Below are 14,362 nucleotides of genomic sequence, written 5' to 3' on the forward strand. Positions count from 1 at the left end.
GAAACTGACCCAAAGGAAGCCACCAGTATGCTATAAACACTCTGCCTCTCAGCTACTGGGGAGACAGTCAACATTGATAATATGTGTAAGCAGCCTGAAGTCCAGAAGGTACTTGTCACATTTATTGGGGTCCATCTGCTACCTCCTTTCCTGCCGGCAACTTGAACACTCTTACTGCTCTTGCTTTGGTCGATTTGGGTCACCTTCTCTGTGTTTGAAACCTTTGTCTGTCCTTAAAGCCATACTTTCATGGCTTCATAGGAAAGATTTGACAGATAAAAAGAGGAGGGAGTCTAAAATTGAGTAGAAGGAAGCAACTGGACTGAATTGAATTTACTAAGCTGAACAGTAATTTCAATGATTCTTAGCTCTTAACTGATACAAAAGTCCATCTCTTCAACACCAATATTTTCCCCAGTGATATAATATGGCTACAAATCATGGAACACTACAATCTTGGAAGGATCTAACTTATAGGTGACATAAAGGGAAATGGAAGGACACATGCTGTGTCTAAGTAGGCTGCAGCATATTACCCATTGTGATTTGTATGAAAAATGACAAAAAGGAGGTAGACTTGGGAAGATAGAAAATTAAAGAAAATAGATGGATAGTTAGACGTTATATTAGTACATCTCTTTTATTAAAGTTTAATTCAACAGGTTTTTGCTAAGCATCTATCATTTACTAAGTATTCTGATATATATTATGGACACAAAAGCAAAAATGAAATTGTTCCTGACTTTATGGAGCTCACAGTCTATTGAGAGAAGGGTATGCATATAACTAAATACGTAGAAACTATATACAATATAAATACAAAGTAATTTGGGGACACTAACAGCTGAGGGGAACAGGAAGGACTTCTTGTAGGAGTTGGGAAGTTGAGCAGAGTTGTGAAGGGAGCCAGGGTTTCTAAGAGAATCTAAGGTAAGGAGGAAGAACATCTCAGACATGGCAGGCGACGTTTTCAAAAGCAAAAAGGAAGGAAGGAAATAAGCATTTGTTAAACTCCTGCTAAGTACCAGGCACTGTGCTAAGCACTCCACAAACATCTCATTTTATCCTCAGAACAACCAGGAGAGGTAGGTGCTATTATTACCTTCATTTTACTGTTGAGGAAACTGAGGCACAGACAGAGATTAAGTGATTCATCCAGCACCAGACAGCTAGTGAATGTCTGAGGCCAGAATTAAATTCGTCTTCCTTACTCCAGGCCCAGCATTCTATCCACTGCGACTTAGTTACCTAGAGGCAGAAGATAGAATGTTATATCAAGGGAGTTTGGCTAGAATATAGAATACATGAAGGAGAATAATGTGTAATTAGTGTGGAAATATTGTGGAAGATTTTAAGTGTCAAACAGAGGAGTTTGTGTTTTATCCTGTGGGTAAGAAGTAAAGGACAACAAGGATCCCCTGACACTTCAGACCTGTGTTTAAGGCATATCAATTTAGCAGCCAAGTGGGGAATGAATTGGAGATTTAGCAGCCAAGCGGAGAATGGTTTGGAGAAGAAGGGAGAGGGTAGATGCAAGAACACCAATTAGGAGACTAGGCTAGAGGGGAGAGAAAGGAACAGGCATTTCTTAAACATCTACGATGTGCCAGGCATTGTGCTAAGTGCTTTAGAAATATTATATCATTTGGTGTTGAGGTTGTTGGTTGTAGTGTCAATGGAGAAAAGAAATGAATGCAAGAATTGAGGTAAAATTGACAAGGCCTGGAAATTGATTCATTGTGGAGGAGTGAGTTAGAATCATGAGTTGATAATGAATGGCTTCTAGGTTTTGAACAAGGGTGACAGGAAGGGTGGAGGTATCCCAGTCAGAAACTGACTCAAAGGAAGCCACCAGTATATAGATGAATACTCTACTGAAGTTCTGTGGAAAGATGCAGATGAAAACCACACAGGATTGGAAGACATCTGGAGGTCTTGTGATCCAGACACCAATAAGAGCACAGATCCACTGATGCATCTACCTATGTATGATGAACTATATTCTTACCACTAATTATGAACCATCTTCAAAAGTCTTTTATGACATTCTCTTGAAGAAAGATTTTTTAAAATGTGCTAGTAGTTGTAAATATATTTTTTATTTTACATATATTCACTAATGAAATCATTAATGGCCTATAATTTTCATTTTAAGTGTTTTTTTTAAAGGCTTTAGTTTCAAAACCATATTTGCTCTATTAAAAAAAACTCATTAGAACTCCTTTATATTTAAAAATGATCTACACAATGTAGAAATTGTTTGTTCTTTGAAGGTTTGGAAAAATTAATCTGTGAACCTATCAACCAATCAATCGATCAAAATATATTTATTAAGAGCCTGCTATATTCCAGGTACTATGCTGGGAATTGGGAATAGAAAGACAAAAGAAATCTAATCCTTACCTGCTATATTCCAATGTGGGAGAAAATACACATATGCATGTAGATATATACAAAATACATAAGAAACATACTAGGAATGGGGGTGGGCTGGAGTTGGAGTGAGGAGGGGTGAAGCAGGGGAAGAGCAGGAGGAAGAAGCAAAGCAGCTGGAGGGGACCAGGAAAGGCCTCAAACTCTTTGGGCCAGATGTTTGGTTTTACATGATTTCTTATATATTCACTTTACATTAGTATTAATGACTTCCCTAATGATAGTCAATTTATTTTGTATTTGTTAGCTCCTTAAGTGTAGGGATTATTTCATGCTTTGAAATTCTATCCCCAGTGCCTAGCATGGTGCCTGGCATGTAGCAGGTGCTTAGTGAATGCTTGATTGATTATTATGATCATTTTGCATTTCTAATTTTTTTAATTTTGCATTTCTAATTTTAAAGATTAATTTTTATCTCCTTTTGGGTTTTCTATTTACTAATGGCTTATTAATTTTATTGTTATTTTCAAAAATAGTTCTTGGTTTTATTTATTAATTCATTTTTAAAAATTTCTAGCCTACTTAAGTATTATCTTTATCACCTCTCCTTTTCAATTTTGCTTTGTACCATTACCTTGTTCTTTTTCTGTCTTTAGGTGAAGGATGAATTTATTTAGTCTCTATTTTTATTTCTTATTAATGTAGACATATCATATTGTACATTAAGAAAGGAGGAAGAGTAGTTCAAAGGAAAGAATGATGGAATTGGAGTCAATCAACCTTGTTTCAAGTCTTGGCTTGACCACCTGCTACCCATATGACCTTCGGCATGTCACTCCACCTTTCCTGGTCTTAGGTTTCTCATCTAAAATAAGGGGGTTGGACTAGATGACCTCTGAGGTTCCTTCCACATCTAAATCAATAATCCTATAAGAACTTCTCTAGTAGGATTCCAAAGACATTGTTAAATGAAACATTGGTGCTATCATCATCTTTTAAGTATCCTGTTATTTTAAAACATCCTTCAATCCAATTATTATTCAATAGGTTTTTTTTTCATTTGTTTCAGCATGGTCATATACTTCTATTCATGTTGTTGTTATTTATTTCTAATTTTATTGCACTAAGTTAACATAGTCTACCTAGTGCTCAAGTAGGTGATCATTTTTGTGAGAGATCTGTGTCAACTTTTTTAAAATGTGTACTCAAGGGGCAGCTAGGTGGCGCTGTGGATAGAGCACCGGCCCTGAAGTCAGGAGGACCTGAGTTCAAATCCAGACTCAGACCAAACACTTGACACTAGCCGTCTGACCCTGGGCAAGTCACTTAACCCCAATTGCCTAAAAAAAAAAAATGTGTACTCCTAGCTTCTTTCACGTACCTGTGTGTATAGTTCAGTGGCTCAGGGAGCTCAATGATATGGGCATTCCTTTCATCACTACAGATCACAAGCTATCCATATGCTCTCATCCTGGGTTGTTCTTGTTCATGTTCAGTGATGGATTTTCCACAGAGGATCTATCCAGTGGTCTTCTTCTAGGTCTTTTTACATTTCATGGTTACTAGTGAACCACTTTGTCTATCCATCTGTTGGTCTTTCCTCTTACCATATGACTAACCCATCTCCTTTTTGAATTATATATTTGCTCAATGACATTCCATATTCCACTTCTTGCACTTGAGTCATCACTGGAAATAAGTTGTAATATAATCACACCCACCATGCCTCTTCTCTCAAGAAGATTGAGAGAATCTTTGTCTTTTGGGTAACACAACTTTGATTCTTTGGAGACTGTGTGTTCCAAGATAGCTAAACATACTGCATAACTAGGAAAACATTTTATTTATGTTGCTATATGGGGAAAGCTTGAATGATTAAAATCATTGTGTGATTCCCTAAATGCAATCCAATCCACTTTTTCTTCTCTTTAATATTGAGATCAATTAATTGCCCATCTGCAGTGGCTGACCAAGATATATACTGATGTAATAACTTAATGGACTGGCAATCAAACTTTATGTTATAAACTAGGCAATAGGCATCGTCTAACTGCTTGGTTTTTCTTGTATGGATTTTTAAACTGATCTCTTTTGAATACTTCAGAATCTTATTGATGTGATGCCCTGGGATTTGAGATGGTAAGCACAATAGCATACACAAAGAGGACCATCTGTAGGACTTCTCCATCAATATGGTAAATCTCTTCCATTCAGATCTTGCACAAGATATTGTATGTGACAGTGCCAAACATTTTTAGCAATCATACATCTCCCTATTTTACACCTCCTTCCATTTTAGCAACCTAAGGGTCACTGAACAGAGTAATTTTTGTATTTGATTTCAATTTATCTACACATCTTCCATGATTATAATGTATGTACAAAAGACTCCTTGTTGAAGGAGAGCCTTCTGTTTTCCTTGGTTTGGTCAGAATTTTTTTTTTCATAATCAGCAAACAAAACCTTCCAGCAGAATTTGTATTCTCTATACCTCTCAGTCAATTGTAACCATGAGTATGTGATCTGCTATACAGAAGAGCTGATGAAAGTCTATCTATTCCCTTCTTATTTTCACTGAGTATATCTAAGATATATCATTGCAGATCATTCTTATAAATATTCTATAAAAATGAGAAAATAGGCATATAGGTTGGGAGTTATTAATATAGTCCCAATTGCCTTTGAGGAAGGTATTCATTTCTCCTGTTGTTTTTTTCTATCCATTTTTTCCATTCTCCATGCGCCCCCCCTCCATGCCCACCGTACATCTTTTCATCTGTGTAGAAGAAGTATGACATAGTGGTTAAGGTACTAGGGAGTATAGTCAGGAAGATTTGGGTTAAAATCTCAGCTTCTACATATTAGCTGTGTGACCCTGGGCAAGTCATTTTGCCTCATGCAGTTCAAGCAAATTCGTAGGACTTACATAGGTTTAATCTGTTTTGGTAGAGGGACTTTCCACACTAGTATTTTCTGAGGCTGTTTGAATGGGAAATATTTTGGGTGCTTTTATGTAAATTTAAAAAAAAATTAAATACTTTTCCTGATATATATTTTTAATATAATTTAATATCAATTTAAATACAGAATTTTCCTCAATAAGTATATTATTCTAGTTTTCTACTTCTGTTATCTTGTTATTCATTTAAAATTTTTTTGGAGTTCTATACATTCTAGGTGTTTTGAGTTTATTCTAATTATACAATGACTCTTGCTGTATGACATTTATATTGTTATAGTTATTTACATTGATGAAAGACAATGAACTGTATCGTGGGCCAGGATACTAATGGAGCTGAGGAGGCTCAAGTTAATGCCCATATTCCCACTAGACCAATCAGACTTTGTAGAATAGACCTGGGGCGGTTTGAGTTAACTTTCCTCCCAGGTAGACTGCTTTTGGATCCAGCTGTGAGTCCTTTTGTCAAGGGAGATATCAGTTTTAGGACTTGGGCTGGGGTGGTGGGGAACTCCTGAAATCCCAGACAACTTCCTTGCGAGCTGTCTTTAATCTCCTTTCCAATGGCTTCTACCTGCTTTTTTCTTCCTAAAGTGCTTTTTTACTGCTTTGGGGAATGCTTTGATGTGGAGCTTTTTGGATATGTTTTTATGAAAAATATCGCTTATCTGAACCCTCGGGCTCTGAATGGTCTGTCGTACCAGACATGTAACCATGACTAGGACATGTAGAGGAAAGCAGACTGGAACTGGAGTCAGGACACCTGGGTGAAAATCTTGGCCCTTATACTTATTAGTATGGGAAAATAACAATCTCTCTGAGACTCAATTTTCTCATCTATAAAATGAGAACACTAATCCTTGCTCTACGTATCTCAAAGGGGTGTTGTGTGTAATGTTTTTTTTAAGATTCATATAAATCAGTTACTAGTATTATGCTTTAAATAGGAAGTTTTTTTTTTTAATTTTTGGCTAGGTAATAGGGTTAAGTGACTTTTCCAGGGTCACACAGCTAGTAACTGTTATGTGTCTGAGGCCGCATTTGAACTCAGGTCCTCCTGAATCCAGGGCTGGTACTCTATCCACTGTGCCACCTAGCTGCCCCTAAATATGAGTTTTTAACCTCTTTTGTGTCAAGTACCCCTTTAGAAGTCTGTTGAAGTCTTTGAATACCTTCTCAGAATAATAGATTTAAAACAAAGTATATGATATTACAAAGAAAAAAGATTAGTGGAAATAAAGATGGAATTCTTTCCTCATCCAGGTTCACAAGCCCACAAAAATCTATCCACATACCCCTTGGGAGTGGAGGGTGTACATGGACCCCAGGTTAAGTACTCCTGCTTTAATTTCTATTTGCTTTATAGTCTAAGTTATTACTTTATTTCTCTCTTTGATTTTTTTTCTGAATTAGAATCTTCCTTTAATGCATTTATTACCTCATTTATTTTATCTTTTGGTATTGTTCCATCACTTAGGGTGCTGATTCAGCTTGCATTTCTGTATTTGTTATTTTTTTCCCTCTCCCTTTAGTTCCTTTTTATTGCAGAATTTCATTAGAGTCAGAGATTTTCTTTGATTTGTTCATTGCCTGTCAGATAAGCTCTCCCTTCTCCCCCTTGTTCTATTGGATTTTTTTTTTTACTTTAATATCTTGAGAGAAGTAGATGATGCTGGACTTAAGATGAGTTTCCTCCCCTTTCCTCATCCCCTCATTCCCCATCTTCATTCTGCAATGGAGATGATGATTGTAGAGGGAATGGATGCTTTGTCCCAATGAGTGAATGAAGCCACAGAGGTTTCTTTTGAAAGCCTAAGGCTTGGGGACAGTTAGGTGGCACAGTGGATAGAGCACTGGCTTTGGAGTCATCAGGACCTGAGTTCAAATCCGGCCTCAGATACATAACAGTCACTAGCTGTGTGACTCTGGGCAAGTCACTTAACAAAAACAAAAACAAACCCCCAAAACAAAAGCCTAAGGCTTAATGTTGGGGGAAGGGGGTGGGAAATGAAAAATGGTACTTTTTTAAAATTAGATTTCATTTTTTTTAATGAACAAAAAAAAATTTTCTCTCCTTCCTAAAACTTCAACACTGGGAAACAGAAAAAGGAAAACAAAAAATAATTTTTTTAACACGTAGGTATAGTTACGCAAAAATTCCCATGTTGAGCATGTCCAAATACATTCATACATACATACATATATAAAATACACACATTTTGTGTGTGTGTGTGTGTGTGTGTGTGTGTGTGTGTATAGTTTTGTTCAGCACTCTGAGTCCATTACTTTTTAGTCAGGAGGCTGGATTTTTTTTTATCAGTCCTCTGCATCGTCACTGTATTGATAAAGTTCTTGTGGTTTTCAAAGTGGTTTGTTTTCTATAGTGATTTTATTGTATGAATTGTTTTTCTGGTTCTGCTTGCTTCCATCTGTATCAGTTCAAATAAGTCTCTCTGAAGCCACCCTTTCATCATTTCTTATGCTACAGTAATATTCCATTACATTCATATTCCATAATTTGTTCAGCCATTCCCCAATTGATAGGCATCCTCTTAATTACCTGCTACTACAAAAAGAGCTGCTTCAAAAATGTTGGTACATATGGGTCCTTTTCCTCTTTCTTCGATCTCTTTGAGGTATAGGCTTAGTGTGGTTTCACTGGATCAAAGGGTATGTAGGGTAGGTACAGTTTTTTGGGGCATGGTTCCAAATTGCATTCTAGAATGGCTAGACCAATTCACAGCTCCACTAACAATGAATTAATATGCCTACTTTCCTATAGTCCTTCTAACATTTGTCATTTCCCCCCCTTTTTGGTCAATTTTGCCAATCTGATAAAGTGGGAGGTAGAAACTTAGAGTTGCTTTAAATGGCATTTCTCTAATTCTTAAGTGATTTGTGGCATTTTCTTTTTCATATTTGGAAAACTGCCTGTTCACATTCTTTGACCATTTTCAATTGAGAAATAATAACAGTGAGACTGAAAAAAAGGGAGAAAAGAAAGAAAAATGTTTAAGGATTACTAAAAAAAAGAAAAGAAATAGAAGAGAGTAGAAAGAAGTTCATAAGAGGACACAAGCAAAGCAGTATTGAAATTACCAAGTTAAATTTGAAATATAAAAAAACCCAAAACACCAAGCTGTCCATAAAGGAAATTGATGGTTTCATATGCAGCCTTCTTTTTCTGTTCTTAACTGGGTAGTGCAGTTTCTGGAGCTACTTATCCAGTCTCTACTTGCACTGGCAGATTGGATCCTCAGAGTGTGGGAACCTGGAGGGACTGAGGTTGGTTTCTAATGCTATGGCTCACAAGCACCAAAAATGTATTTCCACCCATTGAATATCAGTTGATAACAATTAGTCATTCAGACAATTAATTTTAAGAAGTAAGTTTTTATTAGAGATGCAAAGCTGGCATAACGTATCCCCCTACAGTAAAGGCACACTCTTTTACAAAAATACAGAGGTAGGGGAATGTGGGCTTGACATTAGAGCACATGTGGCTTTCTGGAAATCCTTTCGCTGGATTCCTCAAAATGTTGCCCTTAGAGCTTTTTGTCAGAGCTTTTTGCTAGACTCCTTGTATATAGTCCAGAAGCTACCTTTCCTCAATGTGTCTTCTTTGCCCTTTCCTTCCAATGCGGAAATGGTGGTCAGTCATTGCTATTCCATGGGCATTGCTAGGATACCAAAGAGAAATTAAAAGTCTGTGACCCTTTGAAGTTCCCAAGGTCATCTGTGATCAAAGGGTAGGAGACCAATGCTCTTCTCCTCTTCTCTCCTCCCTCACCCCTGCTGGTTCTCTATTGGCTGGATTTGTACTTTTCTGACTTGACTTGGGAATGAATCTCAGAATCAGAACTTGCTTGCTATTTTATAGAAGACCCACAAAGCTTACATTAGTTTAATGCCTTGGATTGACTGACTCAGTAAAGATATTCTCACCTGATAAAGGTATCAAGGATTTTGTTAGTTACTTTAAAGTGGAGTTGGTTCAGTTGACCCTTACCCTTATATTTGCGTAGGGAAATGTTGATGTTTGTAAGGTTCATAATAATAAAAAGAAATTTGGAAAAAGAGAAAACTTGAGACTTATAATCCATTGCTAGTGCTTTCCTCTAATTTAGTGTTGATTGTGATCTTTTTTTCTAATTAGTCAGTGGTTTGACTGTACCCAGCTGGTTCTGATAAGACTCTCTGACATAAGTAATTCATCATTTCCTGTCTTTGAAGCTATTCGTCAATTTCTGTATTTTGTAGTGTTTGCCATGTTCAGCATCATCCAATTCTTTTAAATTTTGCCTCAAGCTCAGTAAAGTGCCACACGGTCCCCCTAAACATATTGTCTTGTCCTGCTCCTTCTATTTCTCAGTTGTCTGGACTGGCATGGCAGTTCAGAATGTTGCTGCACTGGTGCCATGGGATGGATTTCTGTGGTGTGGTTATCCAGGTCTCTGTGAGGAAGAGGGTACTGGATGTAGTATAGAGGTCTATTTCTAGCCCAGACACTCATCTTGTCCATTCCTCTATGTCCCTCTGTTCTCCTGCAGAGATTTTTTGCAGTACAGATCTCTGCCTTCTGTGGAGCTGACTGCTATGGCCCCAGCAAGGTTCTGCCCTTGGAGCACTGCCATAGCACTGGCTATCTGTGGAGGCCAAGCAAAATTCTGTAGTCTGGAGCCAGGATCTCCATGACACTGGAAAGGGAGAGGGGAAGTGAGGTGTGAGGTTGAGTTTTGTTGCAAGCAATGTGTCCAGTTCACAGATTGGCCAGGGCAGCATCGCTGCTAGTAATGTGGGGAGGTGGTAGAGGAGTGATGAGTGAGCTCCAGGCATATGTCAGTTGATGTTTTGTTTTATTTTGTTCTTTAAACCTTTTTTTTTTTTTGGATTCTGCTGTCCCAGATGATGGAGATAGCTACAGTTGCTTTATCTTTGGCACAAAATTTCTGTTTTGGAGAAGTTTGAGAGGTTGTGGGGATCAGATAATATAGCTAGTTTGCCATCTTGTTGGTCATGTGACCCAGAAGTTACTTGTGTTATAATCAACTGTCCTTTGTTCCTAGTTTGTTTTTTTTTCCAGCTCTTAGGAATCTTCCCCCACCCCCCCAAAACCCCAGGGTTACTTCACCCACTGTTACTGTTTCTATTTGAGAATATTTATGGAAGGTTTCTGAATGATCATCATAAGCCACAACTTGTTGAGTATCTATGTTTCCCTTTTTTGGCATTTCCCTCAAGCAGGGTGGCACTTAGTGGGGACTATACAAAAGTAAATCAATGCATTAAAACACAGTAAAGATTTAAGCATAACAAGTACTTAATGTGTTTCTAACTTTATGGCTTCATCAAATTCAATTTTTTAAAAATGGTTCCTAAAAAGACCAATTAAACCTAATGGAATGTAGCTCTACTGTACATCTAGAAAATACAAAGCGATCAGTTTTTTACATCTGCTTTTATTTTTAGTTGTTGAAATAATCACAGCCATTTAATTGAAAAGATTTTACCCACAGCAAATGTGTTCATTTATTTTGGTTACTGCTTTCTCGAGGCAGCCAGGATCCTGGTTGGAAGGTTTTACCAGTGCTAGTGGGGTCTTTTGATGGGTCAGTCTTTCCAAAATCAGGAACTGAAGCATGTCCTTTAATTTTAATTTGAACTGGTGAAGCAACAAGCATCTCCTTGCTGTCTGTGATTTGAAGGTTTTCTTTTTCAGAAACGTCTCTGATTTTTATTTTAACATCTTCCTTATATTTCTCATTCTTCATTATTTCCTGCATGAACACATAGTAATGGAGGACATGAAAAATCCTGTTAGACATGAGTTTGTTGTTACAAAAAGAAAAAAAAAAGCATGGACTTTAAGAGAATATACACTTTTCTTAAGAGAATGTCTATTCAATGTAAATGTGGAATGAATACTATGTCTTATCATCAAATTAGGAAATTAATTAAATTGCTCCATCCTTTTGTTTAATATTAAATAAGAAAATGGAAGACTATTAGATAGGAATATTCATCACAGACACTATTTGAACTTATTTTTTATTTTCTTGTTGGTAGCTAGTCATTACTCAGATCTACCACAGTAGAAGTGAAAGCTAGAGGCTGAAGTGGCTGGTGGCTTCAAGGTTAGGTAGATACAAGAGATGAAAGGAATCAGAATACTGCTGTGGCTACTTTCCTTCCTCTCCTAAAGAAAGATCAAAGCAAGAAGTCTAAGTTCAAGCATCATGGGATCAATACCAATAAATACTTTTCACTGGTTCTCCTCTACTTAGGACTGCATGTTAGTGGAAACATAAGTAGGTATGTTTGTTTGTTTTGGCTAGGCAGTGGGGTTAAGTGACTTGCCCAGGGTCACACAGCTAGTAAGTGTTATTATGTGTCTGAGGTCGAATTTGAACTCAGGTCCTCCTGAATCCAGAACTGGTGCTCTATCCACTGCGCCACCTCGCTGCCCCAAAACATAAGTAGGTATGGAACGAGACTCCTATTCCAGGCAATTGCCATTTGAAAAACCACCAAATAAATAACATGAAGGATGGATTAAGGGAAGAAAAAGATGGAGGTGTCAGGAGGCTACAGCACAAGTCTAGGTACATAGTAATGAGTCATACTAGGGGTTGTGAGAATAGAGAAGAGGGATAGTAGTATGAAATATTTCAAAGGTAGATTAGATAGGACTCAGAAAATGATAAGATATGAGAAGACAGGAAGGAACCGAAGTTTGATTACGGGAGTCTGGGTGAATGGGTTACAGTTTCACTGACAGAAATAAAACAGACTTTTTGGGAAAGATATTAAGTTGGATTTGGGACAAATTAAGTACAAAATGCTGATTGGTGGGGATATCCTATAGGTAGTTGGAAATGCAAGTTTATAGCTAATAAGAGAGGGCATAACTGGAGACATGGACTTGTGGGTTGGCTGCATAGAAAGGATATGAGTGAATAATGTCAAAGGAGACAGGATAGAGAGAGAGGAAAAGGGTGTCCAGGGCAGAACCTTGAACATCTACTTTATAATGGAAGAGGAAGAGGAAATAGGGAAGGACTTGACAAGAGCAAGTAAAGAGATAGGCCAGTATGTCAGAAGCCAATGGGAAAGAGAGCATAAAATAAAATAATGTCAAGTGCTTTAGAGAAGGCAAGGAGGGCAAAGGCTAAAAGTAGCTATTCTATTTGCTTATTAGGACATCTCTGGTGACCTTTGAGGAAGTAGGTTTAATTTAAAGTTCAGGATGGAAGTTAGGTTATGAGGGCCAGAGTGGAGAGGCAGCTTTTCCAAGAAGTTTGGCAGTGGAAAGGAGGAGCCAGATGGATTTAGGTTAAGAGCTGAAGAAGGGCATTTTTAGGATTGGGGATATCTGAGTGTATATAGGTAGACAGATTAGAAGGAGATAAAGAGAGGGATTAGTAAAAATTATGATAGAAGAGTAACTGCTGCAGCAAGGTTCAGGAGAAGGGAAGAGGTGACCGGATTAAAAGTATACGTAGAGGGAATCAAAACCTTTTGAGATCAGATAGAAGGAAGGGAAGATGGAAAGATAGTCAGAAATTCTGAGGAGCAGAGGAAAATAGTTTAAGAAGCTTTGGTCAGACATCCTCAATTTTACCAGTTAAATAAGTAGGCTACATCATCTGTTAGTTGGATGGAGGTCAGGGTTTGAGGAGAAAGGGGGAAAAAAGCAGGTTTGAAACAGCTGTTGTGGGAAAGGAGAAAGGGATTAGGCTAAAGAAAAAGATTAGTGAGTAGTAGTGAGGGACCAGTTGAGGTTCTGTACTACAAATTTATAGTAGGTGAAATCAGCACAGGCACATGCCTTTCTCCAGGTATACTCAGACATAGCAGAAGAAAACCAGGTAGATGGTGCAATGGATAGATTGCCGGACTTATGTTCAGGAAGATCTGATTTCAAACACGGCCTCAAACTCTTATTAGCTGTGTGACTGTAGGCAACACTCTTAAGCTGTCTGCTTCAGTTTCTTGATCTGTAAAAAGAGGACAATGATAGCACGTATCTCCTAGAGATGTTGTGAGGATAAAATGGAATATTTATAAAGCACTCTGCAGACCTTAAAGCACTATAAATTTATTATTATTATTATTATTATTATTTGCTGTTATCTGGACTAGAGAATTATTTTGTGACAGAGGAAGTTTGTGGAAGTGGGCAAGGGTGGTAACAAATAATTTATTAAAATAGAAGAGCAGGGGTCAAGAACAGGTATGGAGGTTAGGAAAGCCAAAGTATGGAAGATGAATGGCGGGAGGGACAGAGAGGGTCAAGGGATTTCAGGTCACAATCAAGGTATGAATGAAAGGTTGAGGTGGAATGAGAGTAAGTTGTATTTGTAAATTGGAACTGAAAAGTTCAGGATCTTGGAGACAGTCCAATTCTATGAGATGGTAAGATCTAATGTGAAACATTATATAAGCAGAAGTGGAGAAAAAAGGGATGCACTGGAGATGAAGAAGTTAAGCAATTAGAATTTTTGATGGACAAACATGAGTAACAAAGCTCTTTGAGGAGGACAGCAGGAAATGGAAAGCAGCTTATGGGGCAACCGTGAACTAGGTGCTGAAGTCACTGGGAAAGCTGGGATTCATCAGGTAAAGGACAGGAATAAGGTGTGGGAGGCTGCATAATCACATGCAATGGATTCTGAAGAAGGAAAACTACTGAAGAACAGTAGCAGAGCAGAGGCAGGGAGCAGAGTTATACCGATACCTCTTCTGGCCTCATAAGTTGAGGGATGCGGTGAACTAGTGGCTTTCTGTGGAGAGGGTTTCTAGGGATGTGGTATTTTCAAGGGGAAAACTAGGTTTCTGTTAAAGTGAGAAGTGGGAAGGGTGTTGTAGGAATCATACTGTATCTATAATAAGCTAATTCCTTATAGTCTTTGAAAATTCAAAATATTATCTTTTATAGGGACACTGAAAAATAATATGTTGAAGTTGAAAGAAGAATTGGATATATTTAAAAAAACTTTCACTAAATCTTAGGAGCTGAACAGAATTAGA

General features: G+C 37.6%; 1 protein-coding gene across 1 annotated transcript in view; it reads right to left on the minus strand.

The window, feature by feature from the left end:
* Window positions 1–10,771: 10,771 nt before the first annotated feature.
* Window positions 10,772–14,362, minus strand: part of NDUFAF2 (NADH:ubiquinone oxidoreductase complex assembly factor 2) — a 207,723-nt gene continuing 204,132 nt past the window's right edge. The window contains 1 exon segment of the mRNA XM_021007234.2: window positions 10,772–11,109. Coding sequence (XP_020862893.1) covers window positions 10,858–11,109 — 252 coding nt within the window. The 3' untranslated portion in view covers window positions 10,772–10,857.

This window comes from Phascolarctos cinereus, unplaced genomic scaffold, assembly GCF_003287225.1.
Source record: "Phascolarctos cinereus isolate Bilbo 61053 unplaced genomic scaffold, phaCin_HiC Scaffold_4;HRSCAF=312, whole genome shotgun sequence".
Taxonomy (NCBI): domain Eukaryota; kingdom Metazoa; phylum Chordata; class Mammalia; order Diprotodontia; family Phascolarctidae; genus Phascolarctos; species Phascolarctos cinereus.